Below are 18597 nucleotides of genomic sequence, written 5' to 3'. Positions count from 1 at the left end.
AATCTACTGTTCCCAAAGCTACAGTGCAAATTGAATTAGTTCTGCACCAATTAAGCTTTGATGCCTCATACTTCAAAGACAATAACTAATTTATAATATCCTGGGAAATTGTGCAAAAACACAATTCTTCTTCTTAGGCAGTCCCTCGGGAACAAGGGCAATTTTCTTCCAGTCTAGAATTGTTGGTCCTGAAGACCAGAAAATAATCAAGGCAGCTCATGGAATGGTGGTCTTTATATCTAGAAGTCGAGAGTGTAATGACACAGAAATTACGTTGCAACATGCCGCAACACAAAATCTGTTTAGGTCCCTCCCACTGTGAGCAGATCTGGACACCAAATCTTGGGAAGGATATTTTGGCCTTCAGGGTGCATAAGCAGGTTGACAAGACTGATACCTGGGCTGCAGGGGTTAAGTTATGAGGACAGATTATGCACACTAGACCCATTTTCTCGAGAATTTAGAAGGTTAAGCAGTGATCTGATCGAGGTTTTCCAGATATTAACAGGAAAGGACAGGGTCAATAAAGATTCCCCATTTCCATTGGTTGGAGATTCTAGAATTAGGGGTTACAGTATAAAAATCAGGACCAGATTATTCAGAAGAGATGTCAGGAAGCACGTCTTCACACAAAAGTTCGTAAAGGTTTGGAGCTCTCTTCCACAAATAGCATGAGATTTAAATCTGAGATAGATAATTTTTTGTGAAGCAAAGGTATTAAGGGATATGGGCCGAAGACAGGTGTATAGAATTAGGTCACAGATCAGCCATGATCTCAGGAATGATGGAATAGGGTTGAGGTACTGAATAAAAAACTAAGTTGCTGGAAAAGCTCAGCAGGTCTGGCAGCACCTGTGAAAGAGAGCACAGAGTTAATGTTTCGGGTCCAGTGACCCTTCCTCAGAACATACCTGAAACATTAACTCTGTTTTCTCCTTCACAGATACTGCCAGACCTGCTGAGCTTTTCCAGCAACTTTGTTTTTGTTCCTGATTTACAGAATCTGCAGTTCTTTTGTTTTTTATTTGAGGTACTGAATAGCCTATTCCTGTTTCTATGACTATACAGTCTAATGCTCAATCCACACACCCTGTAATGTAAGGTCTGATGATGTGGTTGGCTTGGATGCTTGGGTTGTTATATACTCCTTCTGCTGTGTGTGATTGGCCTCCATCTGCATTAATTGGAGATGCTAAAGGTGGTTCGCACCTTTGCAGATACTTCTATAGTTTGTGCTGTCGTTGGCAAGAGACTCCTGTGAGTGGTGACAATATTGGATTTTTTCAGCAGATGTCAAAGACATCCTTGAAGTATTTCTTCTGATCTTCTGGTAACCCCCTGGCGAAGCTTAGGACAAGAAAATTTGCTTTGGGAGTATTGGGTCAGGGGGATGTGACTTGCTCAACACAGCTGCTCGAGAGTATCCAGAATCTCAATCGTGGGGATGTTGGTGTAAGAGAGGACATTGATATTGGATCACTTATCCTAACACTGGATTTGCAGGAGGTTGTGCTGACTGACAATTTTCTTGAAGGATCTGAGGTGCCTGACGAACACTGCCTTTGTCTCAGAAGCACTTAGGATGATGGGTAACACAGCTGACCTATCGACAATTAGTTTGATACCTGATTTAAGGTCTTTGTCATCAAACACACTTTTCCACAGATGATTGAATGCTATCTTAGCACATTGAGGCTCCCAAAACATGTGGGAATTGAACTTCCTATAATTAATCCAATACAAGATCCATCAGATTCTGAAGTAAATTGTTAGTTTAGGGATGGACTACGCTGTTTAGTTTTCAGATGACTCTAAAATGGACGCTTTAAAAATACATTAATAAGCTACATTTACAAATCACAGCTACAACATATATTCAATTACCTCTATAGCTTGTTGCTGCAGCCTTTGTGAGTCTGACTTCAGAATTGTTTCTTCATGTGATTTTAGGAGCTTGCGTTGATCATCTTCTATAGCCTTTGACTTTCTTAATTCTTCTGTAAGCATCCCTATTTTCTTCTTTAACTCTGCAATATAAGCTTGTGATTGGTTTCTGGCTTCTTTCTCATTCATTAGCAGCTCTTTTAACCTGGAATTTACATTAATAAACGGAAAAATGAAATGAAAATTAAGTAACTCATTGGATATTTTAAACACAAACAAGTAGTACATTCCAAAATGATCGAATGTGGGTGTACTGCCTAGTGGATCACATAATTCACATTGTACTGAAGGGTCTAAACAAAAAATGATGATTAAATAATGCTTACCATTTTGATAATTACATAGTTACATGTGTAATGAATATTATGTATTGAAAGCTTTTTCCAAAAACAAAATCAAATGGGCAATCCACTCAGACAAACAAAACTAATTTATCTCTTCCTGAGGTCAACATTTCTTCAGAAAGTCTTCAATGGTACTTTCCAAAAATTAAAGAGGAAGATCAAAAATATGCATGAATATTAAGGAACTGATACATCATTCACCTTACATCTGGAATAATGTACAGGCTGTGGTGCAGAACTGGAGTCATGAGGTATTTTACAAGAATGACTTTGTTCATCAGTAGTTAAATAATGGCATGTTGTATTTAGGATACTGAACAAGTTGAGAATTAACTAAGATAACAAAGTGTGGAGCTGGATGAACACAGCAGGCCAAGCAGCATCTTAGGAGCACAAAGCTGACGTTTCGGGCCTAGACCCTTCATTAGAAGAATTACCTTACTTGTCTGAGCTGTCTCTGCAGAATAGAAAACAATTTTGTAAGCAGCACGACTGACCAAAGTACCAATTCAAAATCATTGTTTCAATTAAATAAAAATAACAACTTCAATATTCTACCAAAAGTGAAAATGCCAATATTGATACTTAAAACATTTAACTGCTCTTGATCAGAGATAATGGGAACTGCAGATGCTGGAGAATCTGAGATAACAAAGTGTGGAGCTGGATGAACACATCAGGCCAAGCAGCATCTTAGGAGCACAAACGCTGACGTTTCGGGCCTTGACCCTTCATCAGGAAAAGCTTTTTCTGATGAAGGGTCTAGGCCCGAAACGTCAGCGTTTGTGCTCCTAAGATGCTGCTTGGCCTGATGTGTTCATCCAGCTCCACACTTTGTTAACTGCTCTTGATTACATTCATGCAAACTTAAACTTTTCACATACATTACAAACACCAAAAGAAGAATTAAAATTAAAACTAATTAATTGGATGTCCAAATATAAATATTTAACATGTAATCAAATTTGTCCATCATAACATTCTTCTCAATGCACCATAAATAGGCTGGCTCATTTATTATTGTTTTGGTGGCAAAGCACAATAGAATCATTGCTTAAGTATTAAAATAAAACACACAAAGTCTTCCCTTGTCAGTCAATAATGTTATAAAATAATTTATTCATTCTAAGCAAGTTTTGTTAAAAAAAAAACTGCTGGATTTTCAATCTTTGAAGAATAATATAATTATAAACATAAAATCACAGATCAAAAGGAACAGGAGGCAGCTGCCTGGCCTTTGAGCCTTTTCCACCATTGAATACGATCATGGCTGACTTTAAAACTCGGTGCCCTGTTCCTGTTTTCTCCTGATACCTGTTAGTACCAACAACTCCTTAAAAATATTCAAGTTTTAGCCCCACCATTTTCTGTGGCAGAGAATTCCACTGGCTCATCATTCTCTGGGTGAAGAAATTTCTCCTCGTCTCAGTCCTAAATGGCCTATCCTGCATCCTTAAACTGTGACTCCACGTTCTGGACTCCCCAGTCCAGAACATCCAGTATGATGTGGAGGAGTAGGATGCTCCAGCTGGAGCTGGTCCGATCTATCCATTCTTCTTTTTCTCCCTTCCCTCTTTCCTCCCTTCCATTGTTTTCTTCTTTATTCTCAGACACCTGGCCCTAGCCTCCCACTCCCGGCCTCTGAAGTAGGGTTGGCAGTCCAAAGCGGGGATACCAGCAACCAGGTACCAAGCAGGGGGCAGTAGTCTGGTGCAAGGCATGGCTGCAGCCAGTGATCTGACCAGAAGAGGCCCACTGCTGTTTGTTTTTTTAACTTTGCTCCTTTTTTTCTGACCTATGGTTATACAGTATATAGCTGAAATGTAACTTTTTTCTTCACTTCTCTAATCTATAACTAAGGCTTGCACCTAGGTACTCCGTATCACACATGGCGCCATGTGTTAGTGACATTGTTACACTATAGCTAATCTTGTCTCTGAAGAAGCTGTATCTAGGCACCTGTGAACCTAAGATGGTGCTGTGAGTGGGGACTTATAAATTTTTCACTGTACTGATTTGATTATGTGACAAAAAAAACTAATTCAATTCAATTCAACATTCTTCCCATGTTTATCCTGTCAAATCCTGTTAGGGAGTTTTATAGGTTTCTATGAGATATCCTTTCATTGTTCTAAACTCCAGTGAAGACAGCCATAACTAATCTAGTCTCTTTATGTGTCAGTCCTGCCACTCCAGGAATCAGTCTGATATGCCTTGTTGCACTTCTTCCACAACCAGAACATCCTTCCTCAGGTAAAGGGACCAAACTGCATTCAATCCTCCAGGTATGGACTCAAAAAGAGCCAGTACAATTTCAGCAAGACATCCCTTCTCCTGGACTCAAATCCTCTCAATTAAGGCCAAAATACAATTTGCCTTCTTCACTGCCTGCTGTGCCTGCATGTTTACTTTCAGTGACTGGTGTACAAAAACTGCCTGGTCTCGTTGCACCTACCTCTTTCCCAATCGATCACCACTCAGATAATAATCTGCCTGTTTTTGCTCCCAAAATGGATAACCTCACATTTATGTACATCTATCTGTTGGCAGAGTTTATAAAGGGGTTAGAGTTTTGATGACTGGATCTATATGCTGATGATTCATCATTGTTTACCTGTTGCTGAAGTCTATTTATTTACAATAAATATCAGTCCTTCTTCAGTACATAAACCAGTCCATGTGGTCAACCTGGGTTTAAAAGACATGCGAGTTGGTGAACTCTACACACTTTTTAAACTTTTGAACTTTTGTGGCAGTCCAGGAATAGTGGGGTTTGATTTTCAGCGTGCTACCCAAGTGACATGTAATGGGTAAGCTGCTCAAATAGGAGTGACGCATCAATAGAAGCTGGTGTGACTTGGGTAATGAACAGCAGATCTTTGGACAAGTTAAAGTTTAAGAAGGGCGAAAGAGGGAAGAACTTGTATTGGATTAGGCAAATCCAAAGCATCAAAACTTGAGGAATTCAGCAGTATGCGAGCTGAGGCAAAAGCAGAATCACATAATAGAATGATCACAGAATCCTTACAGTGTAGAAACAGGCTCTTCAATCCAACAAGTCCACACTGACCCTTGGAGCATCCCATCTAGACCCATCCTCCTATAGCCCACGAAAGCTGCACATCCCTGAACACAACGGGCAATGTAGCATGGCGTAACCAATTCATCTAACCTGCAAATCTTTGGACTGTGGAGGAAACCGGAGTACTCGGAGAAAACCCATGCAGACACGGGGAGAATGTACAAACTCAACATAGACGGTCGCCTGAGGGTAGAATCGAACCCGATCCCTGGCCCTGCGAAGCAGCAGTGCTAACCAGTGGGCCACCGTGCCGCCCCAAAAATCAGGTGATTTGATGGAGGAGGAGTTATGCATTCTTTATTGTAGGATGGGTATGTGGTCAGAATATGGGAATATCACATTTGCAATTTGTCACCCAAGACATGCACCACCCTGACTTGGAACTATGTCTCTGTTTCTTACTGTTGCTCTCAAAATTAGGGAACTCTACCCTAATGGCACTGTGGGGGCATACCTACATGACATGGACAGTAACAATTCAAGAAGGCAATCAACCCCCACCTTCTCAAGTGCAATTAAAGATGGACAAAGAGGGCTCCCCTAACCATCAACACTCACATCCTCTGAATAATTAAACATAACATAGACTTTGACAGTAACCATGGAGTACAATAGAGTCAGAGTCAGATGCAGGCTGTAAAACAGAGATTGAGGTGGTGACCAAAGACAATTGTTTTAATCTTTCCAATACTTAGGTGAAGGAAACTCCTGCTCATCCATTTCTATGATGCAATATGACATATTACAGTTAGTGGAAGAAATAAGAGAAACAGTGATGAGGTCAAGCTGGGTCTAATAACTTCTGCAGGTCTTAGTCCAAATCTTAAATGATTGGCTTTCCCCCAAGGATAGGTTAAATTAAACCAACCCGGTTCAATATATAAAGAGATTGAACCTAAAACAAGCCAATAGTTAAGGTTTGTGTCATGTTAAACACACTGTCATACAGAAGTAATTAGTATTTAAAGAGGATAATGACTGACGTAACACTACTTGTCCTGAAATTGTGGCATGAAGTATTACCATATGCATATTAACCATGGTCATCTTCAAATTTCCCTTTCTCTACTGTATTACACCATTTAAAATAATGTTGTCAACACCACTATCCTATTGTCTAATTTCAAAACATTCATGTATTAATGGGTAATCATCTGGCATGATCAAATCACAGTTTTCAAAGCAAACATTACAAATAGTGTAATTAATTTACACAAATACTCAAAGCAAATCCTTACTATAATTTGAGATATAACTAATTGATTCCCTCATGCGCAGTATCATGTTCAAATAACTTAAAATACAAAATACACTATTTAGGTTGTCGATATAAACAGGATCATATCTTATTCCATACATCTTAGATTACACCCTTACATCCTACATTAAAACCTTGTGAGACAGGAAAAAAAAAGATATTTTTTGCTGGCATATTATGAGCACAGATTATAGTATGAATGAGAATATTTGACACAATCATTATTGTTGATATTCATAAATCTCTAACTCTGAAACGTTCGGCAACACTAGTTGATTTCAAACTGAGATTATTGTATTATAAGTACTTCTTTCTGTGGCTGTCTCTTAATTAAATAAAGGAATCAGTGTGGTATAGTTAAACCAGCTATTTTTTACTAAAAAAAAGGCTTTGTCAGGGTCAGACAAAATTATCAGAAACTCTGCAATGAAGTTATTCTTATAGCACGTACTTCTTCATATGTCATGCTTACTTCTTGCATATTGTTATAAAACAACATGTATTTTGTTTAAGATCAATGATACTCGATAGCTGGTCAAACAATTTACAAATAAACATTGATTTGATTTGTATCACACAAAATAAAGCAGACAAGCCAAATTTCAGCATTTAAAAAAAAACAGCTTTTTTAAATTAACTAATATCACAAATATAGACTCTACGGCACTATTTTACCTTAACATTTCCATACTTATTTCATGTGGCATAAAATTATTCACTGAGTTAAAAATCTCGAATTAATTTAAGAAATGTCCTTCTCTACAATCTCAAATAGGGTTTTCCACTGGATTTAGGGTGAAAACTTCACTGAAAACTAAAATTTCTTTTCTTAAAGAAATAAGTTAATTTTCATAGAGAACTGATAAAAGACTAAGCAATTGAAGCAAAGAATTTTCATGCTCACTGCTGCAAAGCCAGTTGTGTTTAACGTGTGATGGGAGGAGCAGTTAGCAGGCAATTATAGTTCCTGTCAAACCTTACTATTCATTTTCCATTAATCAACTGCTTCCAATATTACTTCCAAAACTCCGAGGCCTCCCAAACATCTCCTCCAAAAGTCTTGCACACTGGGACCCCTAAAGTAGTAGCGCCAACATAGCATCAAATCCCATGACTCTCCACTCCCACCATATCTCTTTATGGCCCTATACCCAACAACACATTCCACAAAACTTACAGACCACAATATCCTTCCACTCTTCCACACCTATCTTCGCCGTTTCCAGATTTCTGAAACATCCCTGTGGATTTTCAAACTACTCGTCTCCCTCAGGATTCCTAATATGCCTTTGCTTAACTTATTATCTTAAATATTACTGCTCTAATCGTCTATGTACCCTGGGTGATGAAGGCCAGATCATGAGACGGATATGATACGTATCAACACAGTGCAAGATACAACTTTCCAGATTAACAGAAACTAGTTTTTTTTTATTAGTGATTACAAAATTTGAAAATATCCATTGTTGAAATATTTAATCAAAACAAGCCCCAAAACAATTTAGTACTTTAATAACTGGTATCATTCTGCTTAATGTATGCTTATCCCCTTCCAACTCTAATCTCTTTTCTGAGGATCTGTATCAAAAAAGGAGCACACCATTACCCGTATGCCGGTTAGAGATAGGCAACAAATGCTGGGTTTGCCAATGGCACACTCATCCCATGAAGAAATAAAAACTGAAAACAGACCCCAGATGATGTCTGACCGAGGCTTTGTAGAAATGAACTCACCTTTGAATTGCAATCCCTTTAACATAAGCTCAACAATTCATCAGCTTTGTTGATTAGTTTTTTTACCCACGAACTACAAATGATCTTTCATGGACAATGTACATGGTGATGATCTTAAAACTACCTTGCTCCACAAGTTTTAAACTAAATTCTGGGTGTGAGGCAAATATCTTGGAGGGTTGTCGTGCTTGAGAAGGTTACAAAGATAATAAGGAACAAGGATGATAATCTCTAAATCAAGGCTTTACTTGAATGTTGACATCAGTAAACAGAGTGATGATGAATTAACAACACTTGATGAGAGTCAGGACACGGGGAGCAGAATTTTCCATTAATGGGAGGATGAAATTACTCACATACACACTCAAAATATATTTGGTATCTGACAAATAATATGAATTTGCTTTTTAAGGATATTTAGAACTTCACCACTGCAGTATTTCATTCTTTCCTTGTTCATTTCATGACTTTATTTTGTACACTAGTAGATTTGAATACATAAAAGCCTTGTGACCTTAGCAGATTTTATTGAACATATTATCTTCTATGATTTTTTTTGTATGTTGATGGCTGTTTACATACTGTACAAAAAGCTAATGTCACCATAAATTTAAACGTTTTGTCTTAAAACCGCATGCATCACTGATCAGGAAAATCCTGAGAAGTTACATATATGCATAAATACTCTTTTATTTTTGGCATTATAAATGAATGGAAAATATTCAGTAGAATGCTCCATTAAATACAAAGTAATATAATAATATAATATCAATCCGTCAGATTAATATTTGTTCTAAGTACGTACCAACAGATCTAAGAACATCTTCTTCCCTCACCCCCCTCCAGCCCTGGTATCATAATGGACCTCTCATATATTAGAGTTGATCTTCTTCTGCACCTCGGTCTGCAGGTGTAATACTGTATTCTGCATTCTGTTTGATTACCCTGATGTACTTATGTAAAATGAGATTTGTCTGGTTAGCATGCAATACGATACTTTTCACTATCTTGGAACATGTAACAGTAAAAAATTCAAATCATTGTGAAATGCAGTGTAATTGTCCAGTTTTATAATTCTTGCAAATTCAAAACAATTTCAGCAAGGTCAAATGTGCAATTCAGCAAACAGTATTGGCACTGTAATCTTCTTCATTCCATGATAACTAGCACATAATAAACTGCACTCAAATGAAACTTAGTTATTGTTAAAATATTTTAATTAATCAAAAGTTATTCTTAATAGCCTATATTGTACATGAATATGGACAAGCTTCATTTTCAACTATTTTCTCAGGAAATTTTGACATTCCACACTTACACGATCACAAAGAACAGAATAAACTTTGGTACATAACTCTTAACTATAAATTACTGACACTGTGTCAGTGACATCATAAGTCATTTGTAAGCGTTTGCAGACACTGAAAATTGATGGCAATATTTATATCCACTTTGAAGCCTGACCTTGGACTACAGTGTTTTCCAAAAGTCACGAGTGAAGAGAAAGGAAGATTGCAGAAAAAATTGTGGGTTGAATCAAACCCAAAGAAATACTGCAGTCATTAATCTACACTCATAAATGTTTTTACACCTGCTTGTGGAGAAGTTTAATTCAGATGTACTTTCCACATTTTGGAGATTTTCAATTACATCAAGAGGAATAGTGCTATGACTGCCAAAGTGTGGGTCTCAGTTTCAGGGCAGCCTATCAATATGACCATTACAAATCTGCTGGTCAAAGGTGCCACAGGGCAGGGAGCAGTACAGTAAGGAATTGCTGAAGGGAGCTAGAAATGGTACAAGGCAAAGAGGTGAAATCCTCTTTCCAAGAAGGGCTTCAGTTGCACTGAGCTAAAGTTCTCGAATTTTTTCCCTGAATCTTTTAATTTCTCTACTTTTTCTCTGAGATGCTCATTAAAACTCACTTTTTTAACCAACATTTTGATCATCCATCCTAATACCTGCTTGTGTGGCTTGGGATCAAATTTTATTTGATGATGTACATTAAAAGAACTATATAAATGTAAGTTGTTTTTGCAGGTTGTGCAAAGAATCATTTGAATTGCTGGGGGACCTACCTTACGGTATCAAAGTCACAACAGGGAATCATTTATACAAGATAACTGTTAGGTTTTATATACATGAGTATAGCCAACTTTCATGCCTAGGAACAATTTTATATACATTTTAAATACCAATGCAGTACCCATGAATCCCAAAGTAGAACAGCACTTAAAATTTCATAAATAATTGCCCCCACTTTTTAAACCAGTTTTTTGAAAAGAGTTCATTGCATAACTAAAAGCTTAACTAGTTTTCCCCACAAAGTGCAAAAGATGTTCTAAGAACATTTTAAGTTTGGGACATTATACTACACTGAGTACAAAACTCAACAGTTGTATGAGATATTCTACCCTGAAGCTGGTCTCACACTCGGATCTTAGTCAACACTGCAATCAGATCATTTACACTACTTTCAAGTTAAATAGCTACTTTTGTGATCGTCCGAAGTATTCTCAGATGCACTTGATATACATGCTGTCTTATACTGACACTACAAAGTTCTGATAATAACTAGCAAATGTTATTCAGGTACCTGTCTGTGGTATGTACAGCCATGTTATGAAAATCCCTTTTCTCATTTGCCTGATTTTGTAGTTCTTTTGTGTGGTCTATCAACTGTTTCACAGTTTGCTCTGCTTTCCATCTCATCTCTCTTTCTTGGTCCAACTCTTGAATAAGGATCTAAAATGAAGGAAGAACAAAGTAACAGTATTATTCAAATGTAAGAAAAAATGCAGAAAGCTGCAATATATAAGGACTTGGGATACTTGTACATTAAACACAGTAAGCTTAGCACACAGGTGCATCAAGTAGTCAGGAAGGCTATTGAAATGTTGGCCCTCATTTCAAACATTGGGAAATTCAGAAAGTTTTCTTTCAACTGTGCATGGTGAGACCACGTCTGAGTGCTGTGAGCAGTAGTGGTTCCCTTCTTTAAGGAAGATATAATTTGATTGGAGCCAGTTCAGACAAGGTTCCCCAGAATGGTCCCTGGTATTGAGGGGACTGTCTTATGAATAAAGGTCGAACAGGTTGTGTCTTTACTCATTGGAATTTTGAAGAATAAGGGACGATCCCATTGACACTTACACAATTCTTAACTGGTTTGACAAGGTCAATGCTGACAGGATATTGTCCCGCATGGGAGACTCTAGGACCAAAGGGCATAATCATAGGACAAAGAGAATGACGACTGGTAATGGTTTAACCTACAATCACTATATCTCAGGTGAGGGCCAAGATTGGAAAGGAATGACCTTCATGGCAACCAGTACAAGAATAGAACCCACAATGTTGGTGTCACTCTGCATTTGGAAACCAGTCAGCTAGCCAACTGAACCAACAAAGCTACCCACCCCCACCTATACCTACAGCTGTCAGTCAATAATCTTAGTCTAGAATAGTAAATTTCGGCTAAAGAACAGCAAAGTACTCCTACATCTGTCTAATTTAAGGGAAAAACCCCTAAACTTCTTTTGCTATCAAATAAGACATTTCTGGTTTTGTGGTATATCTATTATGTCCTTTCATCTCACTATCTAAGGCCTTTTGCTTGAGTTACTCACATGGCACATTGACGAAATTATTCCAGTAGATCTCAGATCTTCTCCAGTCATTCCACTGGAAAAAAAAGACTAAATTGTTCCTTTAAATTACCTTGCAGGCCGATATGAGCATGAACTTAGAGATTTTAGCATATATAAATGCTGATGTATATCCAGGAAAAAAGTTTCCCTACAACAATTTATTTATTCAAAATTAGGTGTTCATCATTCTTGAATTGATTTTAAAAAACATTAATTTTATTACCCTATATGTGGACTCCTCAGTTGTACTCGTTTTTTTGCTGTCTTGTGATTTGTGTTGAGGTTTTTGCATGGCTGACATATTTCTGGGTGCGCATCCTACTATGTGGAGCTCAGCAGATTCCACAGGTGAACTGCTGGAGAAGTCTTCACCTCTGGGTTGGTTGTTAGACAATTTCAATTTTCGTAGGCAAGGTTGCTTGCTTCTGAGACAAAAAAAAATTTGTGTTACACATTCATGTTACTTTAACAAAGGAGGACATTCAGGAGAACACTCACAATGGTTTCTAATGGAGCCGTGCATTTAGGTATTATCACAGACTTTTCTGTAAGATCTTATAAATTTTCTTTTTGACCCTCTGTTTAAAAATATATTAATATTCCACACTTTCATTCTGGTAATCATATATTTATGCCTCATAGTTAACCAACTTCTTTTCAGCATCAATCCATCACTGTTCTTTAACCATAGGATGCAGATTCCAATTTGACACATTCGCAAATAAACCTCCATCCAAACATTCAGACAAGCCAAACGACTCACTAGTTCCTTAGAGACCATTCATTAGTTGTTAAATTTTAATACATTTTAATTTTATTTGAATAGTTACATCTTTTTTAATGTACTTTTTGTTTGCTTGTTTTATTATTCAGCATGCAATATCACTATTACTTTGAACCACATCTGGGAAGATCCAATGACAAAGATACAGACATATTTGATATTTACTACATTTTGCGCATATCTCCAGCTGTCATTCAAAACTCTGTGCCTGAACCATAAACTCCAGCCAGAGTAACAAAGTACTTCCATATCTATTGAAGGGTAAAAAGAAAATTTATTTTCTACCTAATAAGACATAGCTTTATTTTAATGGCATTTTTTGTACCCTTTAATCTCAGCAGCTAATAGACTTAGCTATACATTAACAGTAATTTACTCTTAATTTGTATTTGACCTACATAGAATAGAAATAAAACTAATGTCAAATATCACTGAAGTTAGTGCTGTAGAAACAAATTTTAAGGTTGATAGTAGTGGGGTTTGACGGTATTTTCATTGAGAGATCCATCAACTGTTTTCCGTCAACAGTATTGACAGAAAAATAGCCAAACTGGTATTAAAACAATACAGGTGCATTTAAGGTAAGACAAAATTTATTTCTATGTCAGTGAAAGAAGCCCACAAATGAACAATACTGTTCAGAAAATAGTTCTAAAGGCTTTACAAAAGCAAGATAAGGCTAAATAGTGAAACAATGCTTATCTTTATACCATATCTTTGACACAGATGTTTCAAAACAAGAATTTTTTAAGAAGATAAGAGATGATGAAAGCACAATCAAGAATATATCTTTTAAGAAAGCTTTTGAAAGCAGGAAGTGCATTATCAAGGCAAGAACAATTAACTGGTGAGTCTCAAAGCAGAAGCCAAAACATTTGGAAGGGAAACCGGTTGTTCAAGGGAGGGAATGATGCCCCAGAGACCATACTAAGATGATGAAAGAACAAAGGATTAGGCGAATGTGTGTGGGGATGTTATGGTACAACTAAGCACATTTTTGCTGTGACATGCAAATGAGCTGTACAATATAGGTGAGAATTGCAGGACAGGAAAGCTACATGAAACATGCTTTAAACAAAGTGAGTGAGACTAACCAACAATTGCCAAACACCCTCAACTGAACAGAATCATAAACAATGGCCTAACTCTAAAATTTATCTCAACCACTATACAAGTCACAGTTGGCCTGCTATGGCAATCTACCAACAACACTCTGTACCCCAAAAGACCGTGAATTCTCATTCAGTAACATGTGGCTACACTTTTTCATGAAACACACTACCATCAGTGCTATCCACTATACACAGTCAACCAATCAACAGCAAGAACGTTAGCACATACAGACCTACTTCAAGCATAGTAGCCTGACAGATTAGCAATAAGATCTCACCCATATATCAGTTTTCCTCCACTAGGTTTACCTTGATGATGGTGCAGAGCTTATTTTAAAAAAAACATTCTTGGGATGTTGGTATCACTGACCAGAACAGCATGTATTGCCCACCATTAATCATCCAGAGGGCAGTTAAGAGTCAAGCCCTTTTGTATGGGTCTAGATTCATATACAGGCCAAACCAGATCGTGAAAAACGTTAGTGAACTAGATGGGATTTTCCAACAATTGGCAACAGTTTCCCCTGACTCTTAATTCCAGGCGTGTATTGAATTCAAATTCTATAACTTGCATGGCAAGATTTGAACCCATGTCTTTAGAATATTACTTGGATTTCTGGATTAATAGTCAAGCATTAATATCAGGACGTCATTGCCTCCCCTTCAGTGGAGAATATGCTGTCTGAAATGCTGATACCTGTCAGTTCTTCCAAGGGACTCTTGAAGTAACAAGTACTTTCTCCAGTCTTATTATGTAACTATACATTTTTCTTTCTCAAATGTTGCAGTTCAAAGCGTGAAAACCTTTAAACAACTTTCAGATGGATTCTGTGATTGCATCATATTCAAAGTGACCAGGCACAAATGCAATTTAATCTAAGTTGCTCTGCTGAGATTAAATTTACAATATATACATATTCCGGATCATGTAATCTACAGGAATTGATTTTCAAAAGGAATAGCCTTTCAATTGCAAGAAAAAAGTCTGCCTAATGGAAACATCTGTGAAATTAAACTTTGATGTGATACTGTTTTTTTTAAATAGCTTGAAGCTCCTGAAGAGATACAAGAGGTTGGGGTTCCATCAAGAACTGGGAGCAGGAAATTTTCCCAATATCACAAATCACACCCCTGTCCCAGGAGTGCAAGTTTGAGGAGAACTGGCACCCAGATTTGATAGTAATCAAAAATTTAATTTAAGAAGAGTAGGGAGGGTTGAAAAAAAATAATAAAGGCAGCAAATGTTTCCTAATAGCTTGTCTAGGACAGCAATATATGCAGTTGACGAATTTCCTCAGAAATGACAGCAATACTGTGCTCAAGTCTTGGAAAGATTTGGGCTTTACACAAAGCTTTTCTGGAGAAAATAAATAGTTGGCACAATGACAACAAAGGAGCAAATTTGGAAGCTTCATTTAACAACTGACAGGGAGATTGAACAATGTTAACACATATTTGGGCAGCCCATGACAGTACAGCAAAAATGGCTGACAAAAGCCCCAACAAGCTTTGCAGTATGTTTGACAGGAATTAGAGTGTGGGGAAAGGCTTGTGTTCTCAGCGCTTAAAACAATAGCTGTCTGTTTAAATAAGATTGGGGGGCTCCCTATCTCTTATCAAGGACAGCGTCTAAGAGTGTTGAATGGTGGAAGGCTCCATTACAGTCCTGTATAAGATAACAGGCACAGACATAGTTGAGAGTAAAAGGTCACAAGTGGCCATGGAGAGTTTGGTTTCCTATATACCGAAAGGGCCCATTCAGATCACAGCAACAAGCAACTACTAATATAGTGATGCACTGGAAACCCAATCATAGTTGAACAAACCAGCACTAATTAATCAACAGTATACAGGGGGAGGGAGTATGTGTCACCATGTTAATGTTACAAGAAAAATGCATGAAAGACAATGTACTTGTACTTAAAATTAGAGGGTCATTGGCTTTTCTTCCGATATGAGCTGAAGATTAAGGGGGGGTAATTGGACAGTAACATTGAGGCAAGATTCAGAACAGTCTTTGGCCTCTCCCTGCGTTGTACTGATGGATGCAGGAATAAATTGCCATGTGCCTTGAACTCTACCTGTTGTAGAAGTGAGTTTATGGAGGTAATAAATTTTCAAGAGACAGCAAAGGGCCATTGGTAAACTAAACATTAACAGGAGTTGAGAATACAATATCATTGAGGAATCAAAAAAAAATTGCCTGGGGCACTGAGATCAAGATCAATCAATCTGTCTGCTGCATTTTGAGAAGAATTGAAATTAATGTGTGGTTACTCAGTGGATTGAGAAGCATAGAAATTAATGAATTTGTAATACAAAAGTCATTGGAAATGGGGTAAAAGAGTGGTATATCAAATATGATGAAACAAAACAGGAATAAATTGGTGTCACAATCCATTGGGGTATGGACTAGAAATCAAGCCCCACTATTCCTGGAGTGGAAAATGTAATCCAACAACCCAAAGTCCACAATTTATCTGACCGACCAACTCAAGTTAAACTCACCAGGTTTCTGTACTTACAAAGAAAACAGTTATTTATTGTAAATGGAAGCAAAACAAAGTTGCTGGAAAAGCTCAGCAGGTCTGGCAGCATCTGTGAAGGAGAAAACAAAGTTAGCGTTTTCGGTCTGATGACCCTTCCCGAGAACATCACCAGACCTGAAATGTTAACTCTATTTTCTCCTTCACAGTCGCCTCCAGACCTGCTGATCTTTACCAGCAACTTTGTTTTTGTTCCTGATTGACAGCATCCGCAATCCTTTTGGTCTTTATTTACTGTAAGCGAATTGGGTATAAACAATGATAGAAAAGAAATATGAATTGCTAACTTACTGATCCCTTTCATATGCCTTTCACAAAACTTCCAGTCTGCTAAATTTACTGATCTTTCAATTCTTTTTAATTCTTTGCTGATTAGACAAGGTTGTCCTGACTAACATGCTGCCTTCCAATTACTGTTTGAGAATTTACCCCTTTCTGTTTTTTTTGAAGGTGATTTTCCATTTTTCCTTTCTAAAAGGAGAGGAAAAGGTGAGTGAAAGCCAGCTAGGCATCACTGAAGACTTTTTGGTACCTCCTCACTTGAAGAGAAACAGAATCTTTTTGATCAGAGATAGTAGGAACTGCAGAAGCTGGAGAATCCAAGATAACAAGGTGTAGAATTGGATGAACACAGCAGGCCAAGCGGCATCATAGGAACAGGAAAGCTGACGTTTCGGGCCTAGACCCTTCATCAGAAATGGGGGAGGGGAAGAGGGTTCTGAAATAAATAGGGAGAGAGGAGGAGGCTCTCTTTCCAGCTAGTATTGATCCCACACAAGATCTGGTCTCTTGATCAAGGCCAAATCAAAATGTTATTGTTAAGCAATTAATCTGTGGTTCAGAATCCATCAGCTTCATGCTGTCTGCTTTGCTCCCACTGTTTCAGGAGAAAGCAATGTTATGTACAACTCAATGTGTTCCAGTATATTTCATTTTTGAAGCTGCAGCCATCTCTGCATAGTTTCTTCGTTTTAAATCAATATATTTCTTCCCTTTTTAAAATTCTAAAATTCCAAAGTAAAGGAAATAAAAGAAGTAGCCTTTACACAGAAAGGGGAGAGTGCAGAGAAGTGGAGTTGAAATGCCCATCAGCCATGATTAAATGGCGGAGTGGACTCGATGGGCCAAATGGTCTTACTTCCACTCCTATGTCTTATGGTCTTATGTACTTTTGACACATTAGAGCCTGAATTTTTAGAAAAAGTCATTTTTATCTGGCAAGAAAGATTGCACATGAATCTTTCTGTGTCCAACACAGCCCGAAAACAAGTGTAGCTGCAAACAAAAGTGAGATATCTCTCCTCAACATAACTAGTACAAGCGGTAGTTTCTCATACAAAAGGAAGGTGGAAAATACAGCAGTTATCACATCTATGAGGTAGTTCCATGCTTAACTTAGCACATATTTGAAACAACAAAGTTTAGTGATGATTACTTTATCCACATCTGAATTTTTGGTCTTCACCATGCACCTATTAACCATGTCTTCTATTAGGTAGAAGAAAAACATTTGACTTACCCAGGAAATGTAACCATCGTCAGCTTTACTAGATTTTCAAAATGAAAACTGAACTTAAAAATAATAAATTCACAACAGATAAGAATGACTAAAAACCCAAAAGAACTGCAGATGATGTAAATCAGAAACAAAAACAGAAGTTGATGGAAAAGCTCAGCAGGTCTGGCAGTATGTATGGAGAGAAATCAGAGTTGACATTTCAGGTCCAGTGACCCTTCCTCTGTTCTGAGGAAACATTAGCTCTGATTTCTCTCCACACACGCTGCCAGATAAAAATGACTTTTTCTTCAGTTCATGATTAGTCAAGATAATTTTATAACTCTGCAGCGAAATACCTTACATAATAAAATTCAGTATAAACAGCAATGAACAGATTTTACCCGCCAGATCTAAAGATGGAACTGTTTGCTCAGCAGCTCACATTCAGCCACTAAATAGTGCTGATGGGATTCATACAGTATGGCGCAAATTGATTTGCTGAAATTGCATAAATTTGGAAATGGAAATTAATAGTAATTCTCTGATGTAAACTTTTTTCAATAATAGCACTCTATTGCATTATCCAATCTATTAGCTGTAATGTCAATGGATTGACTTTTGGCTAATAAATAGGATGACAGCCTC

General features: G+C 37.4%; 1 protein-coding gene across 1 annotated transcript in view; it reads right to left on the bottom strand.

The window, feature by feature from the left end:
• The window catches only part of lrrcc1 (leucine rich repeat and coiled-coil centrosomal protein 1), a 185088-nt gene that overhangs the window by 62802 nt on the left and 103689 nt on the right, over window positions 1-18597 (bottom strand). The window contains exons 9-11 of the mRNA XM_048528955.2: window positions 12236-12437; window positions 10959-11107; window positions 1885-2089 (exon numbers count right to left, since the gene is read on the bottom strand). Coding sequence (XP_048384912.1) covers window positions 1885-2089; window positions 10959-11107; window positions 12236-12437 — 556 coding nt within the window. The remainder of the gene's footprint in view (window positions 1-1884; window positions 2090-10958; window positions 11108-12235; window positions 12438-18597) is intronic.

Source organism: Stegostoma tigrinum, chromosome 5 (assembly GCF_030684315.1).
Source record: "Stegostoma tigrinum isolate sSteTig4 chromosome 5, sSteTig4.hap1, whole genome shotgun sequence".
NCBI classification, from domain to species: Eukaryota; Metazoa; Chordata; class Chondrichthyes; order Orectolobiformes; family Stegostomatidae; genus Stegostoma; species Stegostoma tigrinum.
Note: the sequence above shows the minus strand (reverse complement) of the source record. Positions and strands in the feature narration are given on the sequence as shown.